This window comes from Pelobates fuscus, chromosome 1 (assembly GCF_036172605.1).
Source record: "Pelobates fuscus isolate aPelFus1 chromosome 1, aPelFus1.pri, whole genome shotgun sequence".
In the NCBI taxonomy this organism is placed as follows: Eukaryota; Metazoa; Chordata; class Amphibia; order Anura; family Pelobatidae; genus Pelobates; species Pelobates fuscus.
Genome location: NC_086317.1, coordinates 133954402 through 133979137, shown reverse-complemented (window position 1 = coordinate 133979137; position 24736 = coordinate 133954402). Strand labels below are relative to the sequence as shown.

At 38.9% G+C, this 24736-nt stretch overlaps 1 protein-coding gene across 1 annotated transcript in view; it reads right to left on the bottom strand.

The window, feature by feature from the left end:
* TSPAN2 (tetraspanin 2) overlaps positions 1-24736 on the bottom strand; it is a 182812-nt gene that overhangs the window by 120026 nt on the left and 38050 nt on the right. Inside the window, exon 2 of the mRNA XM_063444313.1 lies at positions 9039-9141. Within this exon, the coding sequence (XP_063300383.1) occupies positions 9039-9141 (103 nt within the window). The remainder of the gene's footprint in view (positions 1-9038; positions 9142-24736) is intronic.

Here is a 24736-nt window from a genome sequence, read left to right as displayed (position 1 = left end):
ATAGGCAGGTCGTCAATTGTTTGTTTTTAATATTGTGTTTGGCTCTTATAGGGTTAATATATGTATATATGCTGCACGGTATAATTGCATGTACTGCCAAGGATAATTTCCTTGTTGCAATCACGGCCACAAAAATGCAAATGGAGCATCCAAATGTCACTGTTGAAATGTCAGCACAGAAATGTTGCTTCATTATTTCAGCTGTTTATACTGGCACTCTTTATTTTGCTACTAACCTTGGTTTTGAGTAAGAATAGGAATAGGATTTAGCAATTATATTAAGAACGTGTGGGGAGTTAATGGTTAGGAGTAAAGGGGAAAATTGTGGTTGATTAAGGACAGGAGTTAAAGGGACACTATAGCTTAATGTAGTTGTAATGGTGAATATAGTCAGTCCCTGTAGGCTTTTTGATGTAAACACTGCCTTTTCAGAGTTTTCAGAATGTTATATGTAATTATATTTCCCGTGGACTTTTAAAAAAGATTCTAAATAAACATTGGCACATTTTGGAACAAAATGAAGATCTGAGCCAGTTTATTGGCACCAAACCAAAAATTGTATATGGGGGAGTAAAAACTTTTAAATTTCGATTTAACCACTAGCCGTATTTTAAAAGAATCAAAAGACAGCGACATTTTGGATCTAAATTGAAAGGTTTTTGCAATTGTGGACAATGGCAGGCTTTTAACCCCTTAAGGACCAAACATCTGGAATAACAGGGAATCATGACATGTCACACATGTCATGTGTCCTTAAGGGGTTAAAGAAACTACAATTAAAAAACTAAAAAAGTAGTAGTTTTATGTCAAATGTCACTAACAAAAAGTATGACATTGACTAATTTACGACCTGCAATGTTAATAATGTAATTTATCTCTTGATGTGTGATTGTAGCCTGCAATATCTAGGCAGGACCACTAGACCCTTTTAAATTCAGAATCGGCAAGCACATGAGGAATATTAAAATAAAGGTCTTGAATCACTCTGTATCTGCCCACTTTGTACATTATCATAATGGAAACCCTAAATTTCTCATTTTTATTGGTATTCAAAATGTGAAAAAAGTGGAGAGATGGTGATTTTATAAAAAGAGTTTAATAAAACTGAGTTGAAGTGGATTTTCGAATTAGATTCCTTATCTCCAACAGGATTGAATATAGACTTTATGATTTTCAATTCTATATAATCAGTTAACATGGTTTTATGTATTTATAAAAATGTTTCTTTTTTAATTTGTAGTATATTACAACTGTACAACTGTGCCAATATGTCATAAAAGATTAAACAGGTCAAGAATATTTCAAGACTGGTTGCAATGCAACAATCTCAACTCAAATCGAATAAGAATAAGAATAAGAAAAGAAACATAAGTATAATGGATTCTCAAGGCAAATTTGCATTCTAAACTATAGCCCATTGCGCACTTCAAATGGTCGACTGACAAATTCTCTTACAGGTGATAGTAAGTGCAGACCGGCTGCGGTGTGGGAGAAAGAGGATGTCCATTGAAGCCGATATCAACCAGTTCCCTGTATTTCCCCTTATGATTTCTGCATTTGGCGTATGACGTCATTATGTATGCAACCGCAACGTGTGATGTCATCACGCAACATAAGTATACATCAACGGCTGCCAGGGCGGTCTAGAAAAGGAATGAAAGGGCTACCCAACGTCAGAATCGTCTAAGGACAATGAACTGAAATGGTCCAAAATTCACAACATAGTAAGCCTCTCAAACACTATCTGATCCAAAGTCATGATTCATTTCAGTGATCCCTTTGTATCCCTCAGTCTATACATGTACAAACAGCAACATCAGAGAACAGCAGTACAATAATATCTGCAAATCAGAAAAATGTGACATTTATTCATAAGCGGAAACACAGGGAACTGGTTGATATTAGCTTCAGGGGACATCCCACGTCTTCCACACCTGTTTTTCATAATTTTTTTTATACTTAATCCACTTTGATAGGACTATATAAATGGGAACATAACCCAGTTAGTTTGAGATCCCCCTTGAGGAAGGCATAGTGTGAAACGTTGGGGTGCTGTGTCTCCAGCTTGCTTCAGTATACCTGTTGTTATTACACTTGTGTTTATGCATTGAGCACTTTGCCTAACTTATAAGGTGAATATTATGCATGTTTGCACTTTACTACTTGTATGTGTTTACTAATGCATTATGTGAACAAAAAAAAAATGTGTCCTTTGTTGTCCTATGGGTTTACTTGTTTTTTGGTATTTGTTTATCTGTTAGGGTCACAGGTCACTTTTACTCATTTAGCACCCTGCACTTTCATAACTGCATGATTCACAAAATTGACCCTTAACAGTTGAGCGCTTGCTATATTGTTTTTGTATATACTGCCATCCAGACTTGCTAAAGACCCACATGCAGTCTCTTGCTGTCTACTTTTGTGGAGGGAGAGCAATCATTGTCATAATCTGCTTTATGGTATAGTCTACGAGAAGGAGGTGATGTGCATTATTCCCCCTCCTCCTGTGAGTCATCTAAGAGATTGCTCACTCTAAGGCTCAGGCATCGCTTTGATAGGTAACTGCTGGGTAGCCTAGTGTCTGGGAGTGCAGGCCTCTTTACGTGATAAGGCTTTTTGTGCTTACATCCCTTTGTAGCTTCTGGGGGTAGAAGGGGTACTTTGATCACCCTTACTGGTAAGAGGGGGATTGGAGAAACTCTGGTGGTCTCCTGAAACAACTGAGAGTCTAAGAGCAGAGGGATTGGCCAACTCCCTACCGGTCAAACAATATAGGCCTCAGTTCTGACAGTGTATTCCAGTGCTGAGTGCCGGTGATTCTACTCCAAGCCAATTGAAATAGCAGCAGACCATGGTTCTCTGATGTATGGGGAGCATTCTGAATTGTAAGTGCTGACTTTTAGTTGTTCCTGAACCCCTGAACTGATCTGGGTGATTTTTGGATATGTTGGTCACCCATATCAGGGCTATCAGGGGGTTTTGTATGTTTTAAATGTATTTTGGGGGTTTTCTAAAAATGTGCGTTTTGTGTCTGGAGATAATTGAGTTTAGTTCAGTGCTTGACTCAATTATCTCCCAGGTACAGAGGAAGGATTAATCTATTATGTGTGGGAGTGTCCTGGATCTGAGAGGCAATGTAATTGTGTATTTGTTTATACTGTGGTTTACTCTCAGGTCCAGGAGGAAGTGCCCCTTGTATGGGGACTTGCATAAAAGGCCAGTTGTGGCTGCCATTAAAGGAGTTCCTGCTTACCCTCAAACATAGAGCCTCGTCTTATGTTTGGGGGAAACGGCTGTATCTACCCTGGGGATTGCTATATCACTATACTCCTCTGGGTTATAATCACTTGCTCTTGTAAGAGCAGCCTGCTACATTCTCTGGAGCAGGAGAGGTCTGCCCACTGGAAGCTGTATCCTGGTCTTGGGTACAGGGTGGGTGGAGGACGGGGAGACCCCAGCCAAGCTGTAATGCTGGAAGTGGGGACTATGGTGCTGTTGATGTCTGGTGGATGCTTGGAAGTACTCAGAGGTACTAGGAAGCAGTGATTGGCAGAGGCACCCGGTCGGGGTGCCAGGCGGTCCACCACAAAGTCCATTTTATTTATTGGGTTGTCTGGAGCTTTTATGAAGTATGTCTGCTGAAGTGTTTAAGCTCCGCCCCTCTGTATTTATCAATTTGAATTAGATATATGTAGATATGAATCTATACATTTATGGCCATATTAAGCATATGCACTTCTATATATTTTTTCTCTAATCTATTATTATTTGTGTTTAGATTTCATGTCCATTTTTGCCGTCACTATATATGATGTTGCCTAATCAAAAATGGCTGCCAAAGTATATCCAGTGGCGCTTCCATGCTGTAAGAACTTGTGAGATACTTCAGGAGAGATAAAGAGTTCCAGCGGAATGGACTGCCGCAAGAAGTCTAGGGTTTTTTAGATGGCCGAAAAGAGGACTTTCGGGTGATCCAGAACACACTGGGATATGCGTATGGTTCTTCCGGGAGCACAAATATGGCGCCCAGATGGTGTACCAGAATAATGATTGTAAGAATTGTCCAAATGGACTTGGAAAGGCATGCACCGCGGCGCCAGAAGTGGCGCAACACACCCAAGGGTGCGTGTCATGGATGATTTTCGGAACCTTCTGGAATTTTAAAGAGGAACAGAAGGACATATGATTATGCATCTGATGAAGGCGTGTTGTGCTGAACTAAGAGACTGAACGACTGTGAATCAGCTTATTATGTTTTAATATGCAAGGATATTATATTTTTGCTTCTAATAAATTGATATATTTTCATTCTAATTTGCTGCTTGCTATATGCATTTTATGGTTGCTGAGAGGTGCACACTACTGAAGTTTCACTACATAAGTCATTATACCCATATAAACGTTATATACAAGCCAGTCTTGTTTAGGCTTTTGAAAATGTGAGTAGGATACAATAAAACTTAAACTGATTTTATTTGGGGTTTTATTGAAACTATATAACTCTATGTGAGAATTTCTCTTATACAGCGTAATTGAACACAATTCCTAATCAGTGTACGTATATACATTTCTTAAAGTTGCATATACACTGTACACAACTGTCTAATTTGTTTTGTTTTGTTTATACACTTTAGTGCGCTTTGCACTTTGTATTTTTCTTAATTTCTTTGTTTCTGTGGAATTTAGCTGCACTGCTTGTGTTTGTGTCACAGCGCCACTTACACCACGTTTTTTTTTTCATTTTTGACTACAGGTAGTGTTTAAGCATATATATATCAATTAATTAACTACAAACACTCTGCTGAGCTAATGACTAATAATCCTTAAACATGATTATGATGTCCCCCTAAGGCTTTTACATTAGCTACTAACAATTTATACAGAAACTTGAGTATAAATTACACCACACTTAGCAGATATATAATGATAACAAATAGCAGGTGCAACATAATAAATTATTGTAGCCCTGATGATTGCCAGATGAATGGTCAATTCATTGCTTAGCTACAGGTCGGAACCTATGGCACTCAAAAGGACAAAAGTTTAGGAATACACTACTACACAACTGAAAACCTAACAGGTTTTTATTTTATTACCAATTTCCTGACACATCACAATTAATTGTGAATAAAGACTAAAATCGAGGCCTTTGAAAGAAAATGCATATGTTTGTTTACATTTAACGCTTAGAATAGCATGTTACACCGTATTGTTGCTATTAGGGGAGCAGTTACAGAAGAAGGAGGAGGACTTTGAATAAATAGATAAATCTGCCCTGTCCCAGATAATCCCTGATGTTGTAGGCGTGGCCGTCTTCAGATACCCTGTTCTGCACTGTACTGATTTGACAAGCAAATAAGAACTCATTTGTTGCTTTTGTTTGATGATGTGATAGACTGCTCGCTCTGCATGTTTCTATCATCCACACAGGCTTGCTGACTTTCCATTGGCTCCATAAAACTAGTTTTCCAGGAGAGTCTGCCATCCTTAATCCCCGGAACATGCATGTGGCCAGAACAGTACTAATGTCATTAACAGTCTGAAAGGTGAAAGTAAACTAACATACCAGTGATTTCACACTAATTTTAAATAGTGTTGCTGATCTTTCCTGTTGACAAGTACACATTTAGCTCAGGCCCTTTTATGTCTGTTTTCTTTCTTTCCTGGCTGACAGTTGCTATTCATTTATTTATTTTTTTTGTGGAAAAAAAATGATTTATTTAATTAAATGGAGACTGAAAAATATGCAGTTTCTCTGTTTCCATACAAGCATTTTGGATAAACCAAAAAAGTCCACTTGCAACAATTTTGCTAAGATATCTTGTCTGACTGTAAGCTCGTCTGAGCAGGGTCCTCATCTACTTATTGCTCCGGTAAAATTTTGTAATTGTCTCATTTATTGTTAAACAAATATGCAACATTTAGGGGGAGTTGAGGATTCAGCTTTTTTGTCCTTTTATAGATTTCAGTTTTCAAGTCACCGAATTGACTGTTTAGTAAATAAATCTTTTAGATTTGAAATAGAGAGCATTGCTTGCGCACGTTAAAATTAATAGATTTGAAGAAAAGAATGAAGACAAGTCAATGCAACCACTGAATTAAATATGACATAATGGTACATTTCTCCGTCAGCTTCCTCTCTGTATCAAGAAAACAGAAACCAGAATCTTGCTGCCAGACTCATTTAACCTAATGCATCTATTGATGCAAAACACTACCCTGTCTTTCCATTTCAATGCCAGTCGTCCAAAGTACTCTCACTCAATAATTGGCAACTGTAAGTCAGGCGTGCTGTTACTGGCAAGGAGATAAAACCAAATAGAAGAGGGTATTTCCAGAGAATAGGTGTTTATATTATTTTTGTAACAACTATAAAATATCAGGTGCAGGTAAAAATTAAAAGCAAAACAATGGGTCTCAGCGGGGACCCACCGAAGGGCAGGCTATTTCAGCTGCTGTCTGTCCTCAGTGCACTCTTGCGACTTGTTTTTTTGCTCTCCACAATTTTAAAGGGTTATCCAGACGTGGACCCCTTGCTCACGGTGCCTAAAGAGATATCAGCTATGCCTCACTGATGATGCCTAACAAGTTTGAAACGATCGTCTAGGGTTGCTGTATCTCTCGTGCAGAGGGAACTTGCTGGCATTTTGGATCTGGACTGCCTGTATGGGTGGGACCAGTCTGATATGCTTCAGATATGTTCTCTCTGTAATGGCACAAGATGAGCTAAAACCAGCTTGAGATCTGAGCGGGGACCCACGAAAGGGCAGGCTATTTCAGCTGCTGTCCATCCTCAGTGCACTCTTGCAACTTGTTTTTTTGCTCTCCAAAAATTAAAAGCAGCGTGAATAAGAATGAGTTAATTTTCAGCTTGAAAAATTCAGCTAAGAAATAGATTTACATCTATTCTGTATTCATGCAGTCTGAATGCTGTAGCCATTCAGACTTCAAAGGTTTGCAATTTAATACCAGTGTGAGTTAGTATGACAATGTAGCAAAGGTGTCTTTCCCTTAGAGAGCAATTGAAGAGCCATCTGACAGGTGCTTTGGGGCTCCCACAGATGTCCAGTTCCTTGCTCTTTGCGATGTGTGCTTGAGACCTACTTTCTACTGATACTACTTTCTACTGATACTTTATACTTATGGCAATGGGGATACAGTTATTTATAATATAAACACCTATTATATGGAAAAAAAAAATCATCTCTTATTTTATTCAATCTTGAAAAGATTTACAAGATTTAGCTCACTGTTTCCAATATGTCTTTCAAAAGATATAAAATACCATGTGTTTATGCTATCAGGTATGTGATGGTTAGTCTTAACACCCAAAATATTTGTAAACTGCATATTCCTAGATTATCAGACAGCCTAGAAGCAAGGTGATTGTCACTCATACATTCCAAAAATCCTGGATTCATTAGAGCAATCTCAAGGTTTGTTTGGTGACATATCCTATTTCCGATGACACCAGAAATATGTCTCCATTTTACTCAAGAAAGCGACCTGCGAGTCGCCCAGACACGTACGTCATCATATGCCTTCCGATGTATAAGCTTTTGTGAATGACCAGAGGGACCTGGGAGTCCACGTTTCTCTTTTACATGTTGCAAAACCAACAAAAACGAAAGGTTCAATAAGAAGATATTTACAAAAAAAAAAAAAAAGAGTACTACATGTAACACCGGACCTGCGAGTCCACAATACACATACTATTTACTCATGAAAGCGACCTGCGAGTCGCCCAGACACGTACGTCATGACATGCCTTACAATGTATAAGCTTCTGTGAATGACCAGAGGGACCTGCGAGTCCACGTTTCTCTCTTACATGTTGCAAGTCCAACAAAAACGAAAGGTTTAATAAAAAGATATTTACAAAAAAAAAGAAATATGTCTCCATGAAAATGTAAACAATAACATAGCTAGACACACTAAACTAAACTTAGGTCATGCAAGAGTAGCATGGGCTACTCTGAGTGTAACTGGCAGCGTCGGCTTATATGAATACCAGGTTAACACGTCTATTTCGGGCAGAACTGCTCCATTACCATGTCATTAGTTCTCCCCTTTTGGTCCATCAAAATCCTGTCCCGCATTCATACCTCCAGTTTTGGAGAAATTCATCATGGTAAATGTAGACAGCAAATATCTGGGTTTCCAGAGTTGCCCTTTGCAGTTGTAGGCTGTTTTTGCTCAATGACAAACACAATTATTTGCCACCTTTTTCTAGCAGTATAGGCCATTTTTCCGAAATTAGAAAAATATAACCTATGTCACAGCCGTGTTTCTCTTTATTTCACATTTAAAGAACACGTTTTAACACATGCTAAATAATAAAGCTAATGCTGCCTCTTAAGAGTAGTAGTAGTTTGACTATTTTGGATTCTTAAAAAAATAAATCGTATTCTGACATCCTGATTCATTGCATGCATGCTCAAAATTAAAACAAAAAGCTTGCAGCTTATTCACTGGGGGATTATTCACTTTATATTGAATAACACAATCTGAAATACAAACTGCAAAATTTAGACTAATATAACCAAACTGACTATAGCTTACTAAATCAGCGCTTTTTTGCTTAAATTTTGCAAACTGGTTTTCAATTCAACAAAACTTGGTGTTTAGTGAACAATCCCTAGAACTGTAACACTTTAAGGACACAGCCTCAGAAGTAAAAGGCCAGCATGATGGTAAATTACTGTTATGTCTGTAAACGGTTAAACTGAAAAGTGTGGTGACTTTACAAATGAATTGCAACATTTCATCCAAAAATAAGGAGAAATAAAAAATAAACTTTTGACATTGGTTGGAGATTTATTTTTCCTTACTTGACTGTTCTAGCCAAAACGTTATATCTACGATATCAGTTCAATCCTTAGTGAATAAATCTTAAGAGTTTTAAAAACATTACTTTATTTAATACCATGTCCCTATGCTGTGTCCACTGTAAATTACATTTTATCCTGACATTATATTTTACACATAATTGGCAGACATATTGCATTCTTATAAAATGCTTATTTGCACTGACTTACCCATGAAAAATAATTCTAGCTCATCTTTTTCAAATTTGAATTCTTTTATTTCACTATTGAAGCGCATCCATAGTCCAATAGCAAGTACAGCAGATCCAACCAGCTTTAAATGGAAAGAAAGAGAAATATTAGTAATAAGTCATTTTTATTACAGTACATGCTTACCAATGAGTATTCTATCTGAGCACAGATATGTTTGACAAATACAGTTAACTCAGTTAAGAGGTACATTTTTTATTGTCCTATTGGCCTAAAGTGTTCTAGAAAAGCTTTTGGTCAACGAGATTTTATATCTCGTAAAATGACGACTTCTAGTTCACAAATATACAAATTGCTTGTGTTTAGATATAACTACCAAAAAAAAACCACTTTATTTTAAAGTCCCTTGTCTCAGACTAAAATAAAATATAAAATGTAAAATATTGCAGTTTTAGAGAAAAGGCAATGTTTATTTTGGCCAAAAACATGCCTTTACTGTAGGTAGACAATCTAGTTGTCACGGACTACTTCTCCCCTGATGCATTGACAGCATTTTAGCTGCAAAAAAATTCTGGGAGCTGTAGTCCACAACATCTGGAACTTCCAAGGTTGCCTGGGCACTAGTGGCAACCCTACTGACACATACAAACTCACTAAAGACAAGATGACTGACACACATAACTACAGAGACGCTCACTGACACAAACAGGCTCACTATAAACAAGCTGACTGGCACACACACAGCTGACTACAGACAAGGTCACTGACACACATACAAGCTCACTACAGACAAGCTCACTGATTATACACATATAAGATCATTATGGACAAGCTCATTGAAACACCCACAAGCTCACTACAGACAAGAAGAACAGACCTTGCAGGGAGTGCTGTTCCAGTTCTCCCTGAATTGTCCTATTAGCTTTTTGGGGTCAGTTCCCAGGTGTCTCAAAAGTATGACATCAGGGAAAAAAATCTGGGACAGAGAAACAGTAGACTGAAATAGGGGCCATCCTGCATAAGAGGACAATTGGGAGACCTGTCCTATTATTTTAAAAATAGATCTACAGTAGCTGAGTGAATATTATTATTATTAGACTTGGGAAATAGAGAAAACTTTGGTATTGTTACGCTTTCCCAACTTATCTATTTTTAAAGATCTTGCAAACTCTGCAGTCCATACATTTTATGCTTGTTTAGCCCACCAATAGATAAATGTGGGCACTTGTGACAAGAATATTGTTTAGACTGTGACAGTTTTTTCCACACAACTTTAAACTCTTATTCCATATTCAGAAATTCCAGTATCATCAGCGTATCCTATAATTACAAGGTTGAACCACGCCTCGTAGTCAGTGGCTAAAATATAAAAGATGTTGAGGCAATATGTTGTAGGGTTTCCACCACTCTCTGCCAACCTTTCCAACCTCAGAAGGATTTCCGAAAGGTTCTTCGCTTGCAAAACACATAGCTAGGTCAACTATTTTGAAAAGACAAGGAAAGAGATGCAAAAATACCTTAGGCTATTAACAGTATCAAATTATTGTTTGTTTAAGAGAATCTTGGATGAACATTTTACACTCCAATTTATTTTAGTCTCAGGTATAGTGTTTCCTCTATAATATCCGTGAGACTTTGTATATAATTGCTCATGCTGGAGTTTGCAAAATCATATCTTTCTCTGTTTCTCAACAAATGATTAGATTAGATTAGCCTTGCAGCCTTTTGAAATGCAATTCAATCAAAGTAAAGCAGTCAAGAATGTTTGTAATTGTTTGAACTTACATTGAAGATACAACAGTTTCAAGTATGGCTGAAGAATCAGCTGCTGTCATGTAATTAGATATTTCATGTGAATCATAAATAATGATACAGTTGTCATTTAAGAAGTGCTAAAAACATCTCATGGAATGGGTGAATGTTATTTGAATGTGATCGGATAAAACTGCTGTTGTGTTGGTGAGATGACTCGAATATATCATAACGTTCTAACGATCAGCTAAGTTGACTGGTTCTTGCAATCCTACTACTACAAAGCCTAAATAGAGTGAAAAATCATGGATAGCTGTCTTTATGTTTCCATTTAAACCTAATTTTAGGATAAACTCTGTCAATTTTCATCTGGCAACAGTGAATCCAAGCAGAACATATAAGGTGTCCTCTCTTCTATGTCTTTGTGAATACTTTGTACTCAAACTTCATCTTCATTAACTACTTATGATGCACTTAAGTAATACAATTTACCCATTTTCGATCATATAACATATGTTCCTCATTCTCTCCACCGGCTGCATTCCATCTCCCTGTACTTGGTCAGCAAGCCTAGTGCTTATTTATCAGCACCCATCGTGCTTATTCAGTAAAAGCGCTCTGCATGTCGACATGCTATTCCTTATTAGGAGCTCTGTGTTTTATTTAGACCGAGATAACACATAACTAGAAACTATCAAAAAGGCATAAGACTCACCTCATCTCCTAAATATTAATTTCACTGAAATCAGTCGATCAAGAATTTACTCCTCGTTCTGCCCATTTATTTAACTTAATTTGCTCTTTGTATGCTCTTTTAAAAAACAAAACTGCAAACACACTTTGAAACAGCTCTAAGCACCACAGAGAGATAACAGTTTATAAAAATGATTATAATTATTGTATTATTATATATTAGCAGCTAACTTAAAGTGTTACTCCAAATATCATAACTATTAGTTAAGGGAATGAAACACAAGCTGTAAAGTATGTGGGTAGATTTGGAATCTGGGATACCTGCAAGCAATTTTCTTATTTATTTCACTGGTTTTACACTTTCAGTGCATAACTACACTCGTATTGCCAACTAGTTTGTTATTTGGCTGATGTCTTACTGTCTCTTTAAATGTCTTAAGGTCTTTTCAAATATTGCTGGCGATTTTCCTGAAACTGTGAAAAACAAAACAAAAACAGGAAATTAGCTATTAGTATATCATCAGTGCTTGTGTGGTTATCAGTTACTTCTATTGTTTAGCTCTAAAATCTAGGCGCGCAGAAGCCAGGAAACCACCTTAAGGATGTTTCTCAACTAATCACTTCCATACGTCAGAGTTTTCAAACAATCACATATACTGAGGCTGTGTGATGTTAGTTCTTCTTTTTTTTTTTTCTTTTTTTTTTAAGGATACTTTGTACCTGTGTGTGTATGTATGTATGTGTTTATATATATGTGTTTTTGTTTGTTGCATGCCACATCAGCTGGAATTGCAGAGCATATAAAATCTACTGCTACTGCCTTGCTCGACACAGTGCTTTTTGTACATTGGCATCTAGTTTATAGATGAGCTGGTGTTGCTTAGAAACTAATTTTAAAAAAACACTATCTTTCTAACACCTATACCTGTTTGTAATACAGATGGATAAGGTCAGGGCTGGATTAACATAGGGGCTGATGGAGCTAAATCTACAGCCCCATGTCTGCCCCTTTGGACGGTCTTTGTCACGTGATTCATGTCAGTTGCCCACCCTTTTACCCCACCCACCAACGTCCTGCTTCACCAGACACTGCTGTTATAGTGTATGGATTTGCTTGTGAGATTAGCATAGAGTATGTGTTTTCAGATAGCTATAACCTGTGAGTTTCCCTCCAGCACCACCTCTACCAGATACATGATGCTTGGAAGGTTTAACTGTTTTAGTGTTTTCTGTCAATAAGATTTTGTAATTAGGCCCGTCGTAATTGTCAGCACCAGGTCCAATAGGCTCTTACTCTGTCCCTGAATACAGTAAGTGTGCATAATTGTACCAAGCATATATATCTGTTTACCCATAACACAATGCCATCATTAATTGGCACATAGCAAAAATTATTAAGACTGATCTAATATTTAAAAAGAATATGATAACTCTGAGAACAGACAAAAGCTCAGAGAAACTCAATAGCTTGCCTTTCGGTAAAATCCCGCTCTGGTCTCAAAATATTTTTTGCTCAATTGCAGATAGAAACTATTCCAAGGCATTTCAGACTGATCCCACCCATAAGGCAGTTCACAACCGAAATGCCGGCAAATTTTCTCTGCACGAGAGATACAGCAACCTCGGACGATTGTTTCATCCTTCTTTGGGCCTAGTCAGCTAGGTGTAGCTGATACCCATATAGGCACAGTGAACATGGGGTGCAAGTATGGATTACCCTTTTAAATTGGGGAGAGTCAAGTTAATGAATTGTAACAAATACAGAGAATATGATTTAATATTTAGGTGCAGGATAACATTTATAATATGGTGTAGACCAGGCATAGGCAACCTTCAGCACTCCAGATGTTGTGGACTACATCCCCCATAATGCTCTTAAACACATCATGCTGGCAAATGATCATGGGAGGTGTAGTCCAAAATATCTGGTATGCCAAAGGTTGTCTACGCCTGATACGTTGCCTCTCCCCCCTCCCCTTTGCACTAAAACATCAAAAAAAGTTTTAATTACCTGAAATCCAGTGCAAGGCAAATCTTATAGTGAAGCTTGTGATGCAAGCTTTTACTGGCTCAGAGTGTATTTGCTTTCTCAGCCGCAGGAGGAAGGAAAAAGGGAAGGGAGACTGGCAATGGGATATTAATGTAAAAAAAAGGAAAAAAAAACTTCCTATAAAATTCACAGAGGGAGGCAGGAGGAAGCGCCAACAGGATGGGAGGGAAAAACTATACTCCCCTTGCAGGCAGAGGGCGCTGATGACAGATGCAAAATATGCACATAATTGACATTAGGCAGCCCGGAACAAAGTTCTGGGCTGCCTAAGTCACATGTGCTGGGGGTGCAACTAGCCTCAGGCACACAATAAAAATGAATATACAAGTATATAATTATAAGAAAAGCTCAACTGAAGGTGGGTGAAAAGTAATGCGGTATAAAAAGTACCGGGTGCTCTTGAAGGAGAAAATCCATTCCCACACCGGATAGATATATATATACACACACACACAATAGAGATAATAATAATCCCAAGGCACATTAAAATTTGCACATAGAAAAAGCATTTATTCATGCATAGAAAATACATCAATAAGTTTTGACAGAAGAAAAGTGCATAAAGTAGTGCATATTCAATTCCCCCAGAGGAAGGCTTCAGAGCCGAAACGTCGTTAGGGTTTTCATTTCTCCTGCTCCTGGTCAGTATACCTTTTTAATGGGTGTTTGCATTTAGCACTTTATTATTATTGTGGTATTGGGATTATAAATTGGATATCCACTACTTTATGCATTTTTCTTCTGTCAAAACCTATTGATGTATTTTCTATGCATGAATAAACGCTTTTTTATGTGCAAATTTTGGTGTGCCTTAGGGTCATATTATCGCTACACAATAAAAAATTACTCAGCATGTGCAGTATTTTAAGCTGAAACACTGCACGTACTGACTTCTTCCACCCTGATAACTTTAAATTATTTGATTGCATCATATAAACACTAAAACTGTTATCTCCCTAACCTCACTCTTCAACCTCTGTCTGTAACTTCTATATTCACACCAAATGGCTGTTTGTATATAATTACTGTCTACAAAAACTCTATTCTAGCAAATTTATTCTGGTGTGGGAAAATCTTGCACAGCAGACAGTTGTGCTGCTGTGCAAAAGGTCTCCTAGCATTTGGATGATTATCATAGCTCAATAAATTCCTTTCACAAGTTTATGAGGAGAAGGAAATTTTGAACTGCAGTCACTTCTGTTCTGAAGATCAATGTTTTTTTCTTAGGATCCTATTAACCAGACAGTGTTACTATCTGGAATTTAAGAATCCCTTCAACACTGTCCCAAAATCCAAAGAGAAGGCTTAAGGCAGGGTTTTTTGTGTTATTTACTATGAAACGTGGAAAGGTGAATTTAAGATTTATCACTATTTAGTTAAACAATATAACGAATTGCTTTTTTTTTATATATAAGAGCATATGCCACCTCACCAAAAAAAACGGCAATATGTTTCCGGTTGCATTTAAAGGACACTATCATAATGTGATAAAGAAAAGTATAAACACTATCATGTATTGTAAAATGTTGTTAGGGAAACATACAGGTGAGAGATTTCATACAAGTCCAAATTCTGAATAGTGTTTAGAATACAAATTTCACGTATTTAAATCTCATTAACTCTGATTAAAAAAATAAATTTTAAAAAAACCAAAATGTATGTAGCTTGCTGTAAACATTATTTAATTTCTGTGTTAAAACCTTGCTCTACGCATTATTTTCATTGTTAAAAAACAATTTAAAAAATACTCTTTTGCATTAAAGGGTTAATGGGTTTGATGGTAGAAGTACACTTGTGCCATTCCCCAGTAATATAGAAACCATTTTACAATAGTCCCAGTCAGGCACAGCAGCCATGAGCAGGTTCTGCTGTTCAGGTAGGCTTACAACATACGACTTCTGCAAAGCTATTGATCCTGAGGTACGTTCATTTTCATGGTGCACCTGGATGTTGGACACCAGGTAACTAAATCGGGATGGCAGGACTGGAACCTGAAATTGGGACTGTCACACCTAAATCAGGACTGTGGCCTGCATTCCCAAGGCAGCTTTGCTTCTCCCTGTCACAAGCATTTTTTACGCTTGCAAGGGGAGTATAACAAGTTCTGTCAGAGATGTGCTGGCAGCGAAGTCAGCACGTTGATATTATTAAGAAGAATTTTCCTGTTGAGGAAAGTTTCCCAAGCAGGACCACATGCAACAGAGAGGGGCAGGAACAAAGCTCTTGTCATATCTAGTTTACTTTTAACAAAACTAGTGCTGCAATACCTGAAACAATGACTAAATGTGATAAAAAAAAACTCCATATGAATTGCAAACAGTCCAATATGTATTTTTTCTTTTATACATGGTGAGCTAGTGATCAGCCTACTATTCTAGCCAATCAGTGGCGCCCTTGCCTGGCAGCACTCTGCGCTTTCTGAAAGTCAATTAAAGAATCCAGATGCTGTTTGTAAAAGGGAGATCTGGTGCTGGAAAGCAACTTTTGGGTTTATACCATTCGAGAACGGTTTAACCCCTTCAGGTAAGAAAGTGCCAGGGACCTCTAGGCACCATAACAACTTCACTTCAAATAAGTTGTTATGGTGCCAGGAGTGTTACGTCACGTACATGAAAATTATCACTGTGTGATTTCAGCCAGCCACCTGTGCATGCATATTTTTTATATAACCATGTATTAACTAAAAGAGAAAGAAAGGTTTGCTAGTTAATTTGTCAGATAGTATTTTCATCCAGCCCTGTTTAAAACAGTGGGAACCTGGAGGCATGGGCGTCCAGAAAGCGGGGTGCTTGCCACCCCCCTGGATTTTTGTACTTGCCCTTTTAAAAGGGCAGACTGAGCAGGCTCTAAAAACTCGCTTTAGGGTAGAATATCATGTCGGGCTCCCGGTCTAAGACCGAGAGCCCGAAACCAGGGGTGGGCCTGGTGGCTTACCCTGAATGCCCCTCTACTCACTATGCCCATGTGGAGTGAGCACTGCGCCTCCATTCTGCAGCTCCGCCAGTGGTGTGATCTCAGCCAATTAGAATGTTGCCACGGCAACGCTCTGACACTTCCAAAGCTCGCAAGACACCTATCACGTGGTCTGCAGCACCTGGCGTAACTGCAGACCAGATAGGTAAACCACTGGACCACCATGGACGTTACTGCTGAAAAAAAATGTACACTTCCCCCCTCCCAAAGCCCCCTCTCCACACACTGCCCCCTCCACAGTGTCATCCCTCCACACACTGCCCTCCCCACACTGCTCCCTCTCCACAGTGTCATCCCTCCACGCACTGCCCTCCCCACACTGCTCCCTCTCCACAGAGCCCCCTCTCCACACACTGCCACCACACACTGCTCCCTCTCCACAGAGCCCCCTCTCCACACATTGTCACCCTCCCACAAAATTATGCCCTCACCTGGAAAAATTTCTGTGGATGCCCATGTCTGAGATTTGGATTAGGGTAGGAATCTCAAACTGAGTATGTCCCACATTAAAAGGACACTCCACTGCCCAAATGCAGAAAACATAAAAGCACTGGAAATAATGCATGCATTTAATTAAACATTTTTTGTTACAGGTATATCTAAAAACAGCTTGAAAAAAGCGGCACACCTCTTGCCTGCATCTCCCATAATGCTCTTACAGTCATAATACTGGCAAAGCATCAAGTGAGTGGACATTCACAATATATGGAGAAAGGTTACCTAACACTGGCCTATCACATACTTATATTCTATTCAGAGAAACAAATGTTTGTGCTTCCCTATATGTATGTGCTTCCATATATTACATTTTTGAACCTCACTATTGAAGGTAAATTAAGGGAAACTAAGGTTTTATTTATGAATGTAAAGGGACACTATAGGCACCAAGACCACTTCAGCTAATTGAAGTGGTCTGTGTGCAGTGTCCCTATTGCACTTAGTGCTCAAATCTAAAACATTTCCTGTGGGGAGGGCCTAATGGGCGCGTGGCACTCATCACACATGCGCATAATCGCCCCCTCATAGAGTGACGGAGGCTGAGCCATGACCCAGAGCCAAGGGATTTTGGCCCTGGGATCAGGTAAGTAAATAAAGGGTTTTTAACCCTTAATACCGATGGGGAGGGGGTGAGAGGGAGGTGTGAAAGACGGGGGAGTCAGAGGGAGCTATAGTGCTAGGAATACAGCGTTGTATTCCTGGCACTATAATATCCCTTTAATAGCAATATAACAAGTGCAATGTATAGCTAAAAGATATGTAACATCAAGTCATATTTTTATTTTTAAAATATAATCCTGAAGAATTATTGATTAAAAGTTAAAATATTCTTTCATACATAACCCATTTCTAATTTCTATATCATCTCCATTTAAAATGGTTTATACAAAATGGAATGATTCTATTGCAAATAAACACAATTTCATCAGAAACAAATATTAACTATTCACATTTCATACTAATAATTGCATATTTTTTCCAGTTACTAATAAAGCACTATTCCAACATAGCACAATGTCGAAAGCAACACTCTGAAAGAAATGGTGTGAATAAATTTTGCTAATCATTGGCCATCTGCATATTTCATGTATATTAAGTGACAATGTTTTAAAGGTGATATTTACAGAATATAACACTGTCTAGCTCTAAAAGGAAAGGATTAACATTGAACCACTTGAAGCAGAGATGTCATATATATATATCTCATTCTCCAGGAACATAGTCCAAGTAAGCAATGAAAAAAGGATTCTGGGACAAGTGAAGCTTAGCAGAGAGCTGCAAATGTCAAACAGAAAAGTGTTTGAGCTAGAACAGAGGAGTAAAGAGACAGTGCACCAAAGGGTCAGTCTCTGCTAGAAGGGAAGTAAGGAATTGGCAATGGCATGTGTTATTCCATAAATGAGAGTTCTAGTAAATGTGAGAAATGGCAAGGAGACCTGACAGGTAACTGTCTAATATTCCATGCAATACTATAAAAATAATTGTATTCAGAAATCAGGGGACTAAATGAGTAACCGGGGGTAACACGTCAAATGCTCTGGGACATTCATCCTAAAATCATCCTATATGTTTATGAAGCCAGATTAAAAGGTACCTCTAAGTATCATAACCACTGCAGCCTGATGTAGTGGTTATGATAACAGGAGTACCCTGGCCGGGGTTCCCCTGTGGTGGGGCAAACAGTTTACCAATGGTTTGCCCTTTAACCTGGGTCCCACGTTACTTCTCTCTGAGCAAGTTTAGGATTTGTTGTGGTTGTGCACCATCTCCATGCACCATCAACAATGTTGTGATGGTGCTTAGGCTGACTCTTTAAAAGAGGGTTCTCCAAACTCTGACCCTCCAGACATTGCTGAACTACAACTCCCATGATTCTCTGGCTATCTATTTCATCAAAGAATCATGGGAGCTGTAGTTCAGCAACATCTGGAGGGTCAGAGTTTGTAAAACCCTGCAAAAAAATCATACAGAGTAAAAAAGACACAATTAGAAGAAGGAATAAAGACAATCTAATGAGCAGAAATGAGCCGAATAACACAATCGCCTCTTCCTTTACTATGTAAACATATCAAAATTGTGGAGCCTGTTAATCTGACATGTTATTTTACCTCTAATAATGTTATATCAGAATGTCCTTTTGTTTATAAAACAATTCCTCAACTTTCTCTTTTTCCTTTTTTGTTATTTTCTTCACTATTTAGGGGTTGGGAATAGCTAGCACTTAGTTCTCTGCTTCACCACTCAATCTAGATTTAGCCACTCTAATATAGACCAGATGGGAAATTGCCTTTTTTTGAAGGGGTGCCCTCAAAGGCACAGCGGTATTGTTATAGCTATATAACCTGTTAGACTTATACATATCTACCCCTATTTTGATAGACTTTTCTAACTATATAATATTATACCAGTTTAGCAAATATTCCCCTCTCTCTTCTATATCCTTATAGTTTCTTGAGTGTGATACTTTGCCACTACACTCTATAGGCGGCATTTGTTTTGCTTTACTTACATCTGATTTTGTTTTCTTTTATACACATAATAACTAGATATATTTGTATCCATATTTAATTATTTCTCTACTTATCCAAGTCTACTGTAGTCTACATCTAACAGCTATTCTGTACTAAGATACAGACATAACTTCTAAACAGTAATTCTATTTTTACTAAGTCTCTTATACACAGGTTTTATTTAAAATATATAATTATTAGATTTATGTTTTTATAAGGACTTACGTAAAAGTTACGTTTTGTTACTCCTTTTCATATAGGGATTTTGTATGTCCCTTTTTCCCCCCATTTACTTTTGTTCATGTGCAAGTTATTAGCTCTAGGGGTAACCCCCCAATCCCACAGAGAGTACCCTGACACTCTCTCCCTTAAATATCTTTGTTTAATTCCTTAACCGCTGTACTCTATCTGTGTTCAGATTAAAAGAAAGATAATGCATTCAAGAGAATCAAAAGAAGAAAATGAAAATAAATATACCAAGGACAGAGTATTAGTCCATACCCTCATAATGTTATTTAACAGCAAAAATGTTTCATTTACAGCAAGACTCTGCACCTTAGATCCAGTTGCTATTTAAATGTAAATAAGTTTGTCCATGCCTCAGAAATTCCATTAACCTGCAAGCCACCAATTAGTGGAAATTCAGTAATGAAGTATATGATCCCCTGCACTCAATGCAGTTTGAAATTGGCAGCTTTTTGTAACAGTACCTGAACGGCTGGTATCTGCAGTTATCAGAAGTGGGGTTTGAGCCAGGGGTTGTACTAAGTAATAGTCAGATTAAAAAGTAATCTGTCATTTAACTATCAACAAGGTACTGTTCAATAGGTGCCGCAAAGCTTGCATGTCTCATAGATTAGATGACTTATTAATGGGTGAAAGAGGTCACAATGAAGTTCCTCTCTTACATTCCAGTGTCACGGTTTACATCTCTAAATGTAGTTTTACACCTTAGCACGAGGCCAGGGAATCAAATACACCAGCTGAACTCAGCCAGCCTATGAGCTATTAATATTTACAAATCATGGGTCATTAAAACTGACTTCCAAGTGTAGCTGAATTAGGCAGAGGCAATGCCTATGCCACTTAACAAATTACGTGTTTTTTTTTTTTTTTTTTTTTTTTACTAAGTAAAGGAGGATTCTAGCAAGTCTTGCCCAGGTTACGCTTAGTCCAAGTTTAAGCCACATTATAGTTAATGTTAAATAATGCTATTAGGTATTGGCCCATAAGTCTCCAATGTGGGATGCTCCAATGAGACAGATGTATCCATTCCTTGATGTTTATCTAGTGCAGTGCAAGGCACCCTTTTAGCAGCCCTGTTCTAAAACAAGACTTTGAAGTCCATTGGCATGCTGGTCCTATTTAAAAAACATATGTGTGTATGTTGCTGTATTCTGCGTGTGTTGTTATAATGTGTTTGTGCAAGAGCAGTTTGTGGTCAGGCCCTGACTGGCCTTCGCGGCCCACCGACCATTTGCCCGATGGCCGATCAATGGATTTCTCCTGCCGGCCCATGCAGGGCAGCAATGGTCCTAAGAGGGTCCATGGTCCCTTCATGGGCCAGAGGAGAGATTCGCGGGAGAGTGGAAGATAATCCAGACATGAAGCTGGGCAGCCTGTGTCTCGCGAGTGCCGGTATTAAAAGAGCATTGCTGTGGTAATACCAGCACTCGCGAGAGTCAGAGACATGGTCTGTACCCGACGGAGGTACAGATCAAATAACCGGACCACGTGACCACCAGGGATCATCTTGCGGTATGTCAGCTTGCCCCCGCTCTTACTGGACCACCAGGGAACAACGTGCTCCCTCCCCCCTGCAAGGTAATAAGGGGGAGGGGGAGGAGGAGTAAATGTACCGTATATACTCGAGTATAAGTTGACCCGAATATAAGTCGAGACCCCTAATTTTACCCCCCAAAACTGGGAAAACGTATTGGCTCGAGTATAAGACTAGGGTGGTACTACTGGTAAATTTCTAAATAAAATTAGATCCCCCACAAATTATATTAATTGAATATTTATTTACAGTGTGTGTATATAATGAATGCAGTGTGTGTGTGTATATAATGCAGAGTGTTTGTATGAATGCAGTGTGTGTGTGTGTATGAGTGCAGTGTGTGTGTGTGTATGAGTGCAGTGTGTGTGTGTGTATGAATGCAGTGTGTGTATGTGATGCCCAAGCGTTGGTGGGGGGTGGGCATTTTTTATTATTATTTTTAATTATTATTATTTCTTTTTATATTATTAATATTTTTATTTTATTTTGATATTATTTAAATTTTTATTTATTTATTTTCATCCCCCCTCCCTGCTTGTTAGCTGGCCAGGGAGGGGGGCTCTCATTCCCTGGTGGTCCAGTGGATGGGCTGTGTAAGAGGGGGGCTGGCAGCGAGCTGTAACTTACCTTTCCTGCAGCTCCTGTCAGCTCTCTTCTCCTCCACTGTAAGTCTCGCGGTGTGACTGCCGCTCGGAGTTACCGTGGCAACGCTCTGACCCCGCGGCTCTCGCGAGATTTACAGTGGAGCTGACAGGGGAGCTGACCGGAACGCAGGAGAAGGGAGCTGAGAGGAGCTGCAGGAAAGGTAAGTTACAGCTTGCTGCCAGCCCCCAACAGGACCGCTGAGCTTGTAATGAGCCCGGCAGTCCTGGTCTGTATTATGGCAATGTAAGTTGCCATAATACAGACATTGACTCGAGTATAAGTGGAGTGGGGGTTTTTCAGCACAAAAAATGTGCAGAAAAACTCGACTTATACTCAAGTATATACGGTATATTTTATTGTTAAATTAATTAAAGAAGCCACTATCCTATAACCTGCACCTAAACACACTACACCCTTATATACACTCACTAAACCCCCTTATATACGCTCACTACACCCCTTTATATACACACCCTATACCCCTTATATACCACCTCTACACCCCCTTATATACACTCACTACACCTCCTTATATACACTCACACACTACACACTCTATACCCCTTATGTACACACAGTACACAAACTCTATATCCCCTGAACATACACTACACTCCTTGCACTCACACACGCTATACCCCTTGTACACACACCACACCCCCTATGCACACACTCTGTTCACACACTATAAATACATTCTCTAGCTCTATGCACACTCTACACCCCCTATACACACACACTACACCACCTATGCACGTACTATACCCCTATACACACACCCTACACCCCTATACATACATTAATTGCTGCAACTATACACACATCTTCACTACAATCCCTATAAGCATACACACACTGAAGCTCCAAGATACACACAATGCAACCCCCTGCATCCCCTAGCTACACACAGTACATTCCTCACATGCGCATACACAACACCTCCTAGTCCTGCACACTCTACACGCCCTATAAACATGCACACACTTTACAGTGCAGGAACACACACTACAGCCCCTAGCCACACATAGTATGCCACAAACAGACCCCTTTACACACAAACTACAAACTATAGTCTCCTATACACACATGCAATTGCACAAGCAATCTCCAAACACATACAACACCACAGGGAGGATCTCCGCATACACACAACACACTTTTACAGTCCTGTTCCACAGTTGTTCTCTGGTATCCCACTATGGAGGACAACAGAGACAAATCACTAGCAAACGAAGTGCGTGTTTACGTTGAACAAAAAAAAAATTCAGGACATTTACTGGGGCATCACAATAACATAAACATGCCGCCTTTTTGGCTCCGCCCCTCATAGTGGGCTGCTCTGCCTTTATTTGCCCGGGCTGAATTTCTGTCCCAGGCCAGCCCTGTTTGCTGTACTGTGTGCTCCATATGAATGTGGGCTGTGTATCATGTTTTGTGTGTGAATGTGGTCTGTGTATGGGGTGATGCTTGTGGAATTGTGTGTGGGGTGTTGTGTGTATGTGTGAGAGCTGCTTTGGATATTGAGTATAGGAGGCTGCTTGTGGGTTTACGTGAGTGTATGTGGACTGTCAGTGATGTTGTGGGGGCTGCTTATGAATCTGTAAATGTGTTTGCGAATGGGCTGTTTGTAGTATTTGCCTATAGGGGATGCTTCCTCTGCATCTGTGTGCGTGTGTATGTCTGGCTGTATGGATCCAGTTGGGCCGAGATGGTCAGTTACAGGGTGAGGTCAAGTGCAAAGCACTTCACAAACACTGGGAAAAAGTGATCTGAGATATTCAGTTCTACCCAGCCTGTTTGGGTCTGGCATCCTTACATGCCGTGCAAAGGAAGCTTGTGTAGTAGGTTGCTGAGGCCCGATCTACTGTATCTTACAGCAACAATCAGTTGATTTTAATTTATATTATATGAGCTGCCTCTTGCTCTCTGGAACAAACTAATACACTTTATTTGGTGATGAAATCAGTCTAGATGAAAATGCTTGTTCTTGGGTAGAACATTGGCTTAAAAACAGAGCACAAATAGTTGTCGTTAATGGTAAATTTTTAAACCGGGCAGAGGTGGCAAGTGGTGTCCCTCAGGGGTCTGTTCTGGGACCCCTTCTATTTAACATGTTTATAAATGATCTTGAAGACAGCATTAAAAGTCATGTTTCAGTGTTTGCAGATGACACAAAACTTTGTAAAATAATACGATGTGAGCAAGATATTACTTTGCTGCAGAGGGATTTAGATAGACTGGAGGACTGGGCACTCAAATGGCAGATGAAATTGAATGTTGAAAAATGCAAAGTTATGCACTTCGGCGTAAAGAATACACAAGCAACGTATACCCTTAATGGAAGCGAATTAGGGATAACAACACACGAAAAGGACTTGGGAATTGTTATAGACAACAAACTATGCAACAATGTGCAATGTCAATCAGCAGTGGCCAAGGCCAGTAAGGTATTGTCATGCATGAAAAAGGGCATTCATTCTCGGGACGAGACTATCATTTTGCCTCTTTATAAATCACTGGTAAGACCACATATTGAATATGCTGTGCAATTTTGGGCACCTGTTCTAAAGAAGGATATTATAGCACTAGAAAAAGTGCAGAGGCAGGCTACAAAATTAATAAAAGGAATGGAACATATCAGCTATGAAGAAAGGTTAACAAATTTAAACCTATTTAGTTTAGAAAAACTTTGTCTGAGAGGGGATATGATAACATTATACAAATATATTCTCTTAAGACATGAATTGTTATGATTAAAAGTAGAATTTTGATTCATCAATATTACTGTCCGATTTGTTTTATTTCCACTTAACTGTTG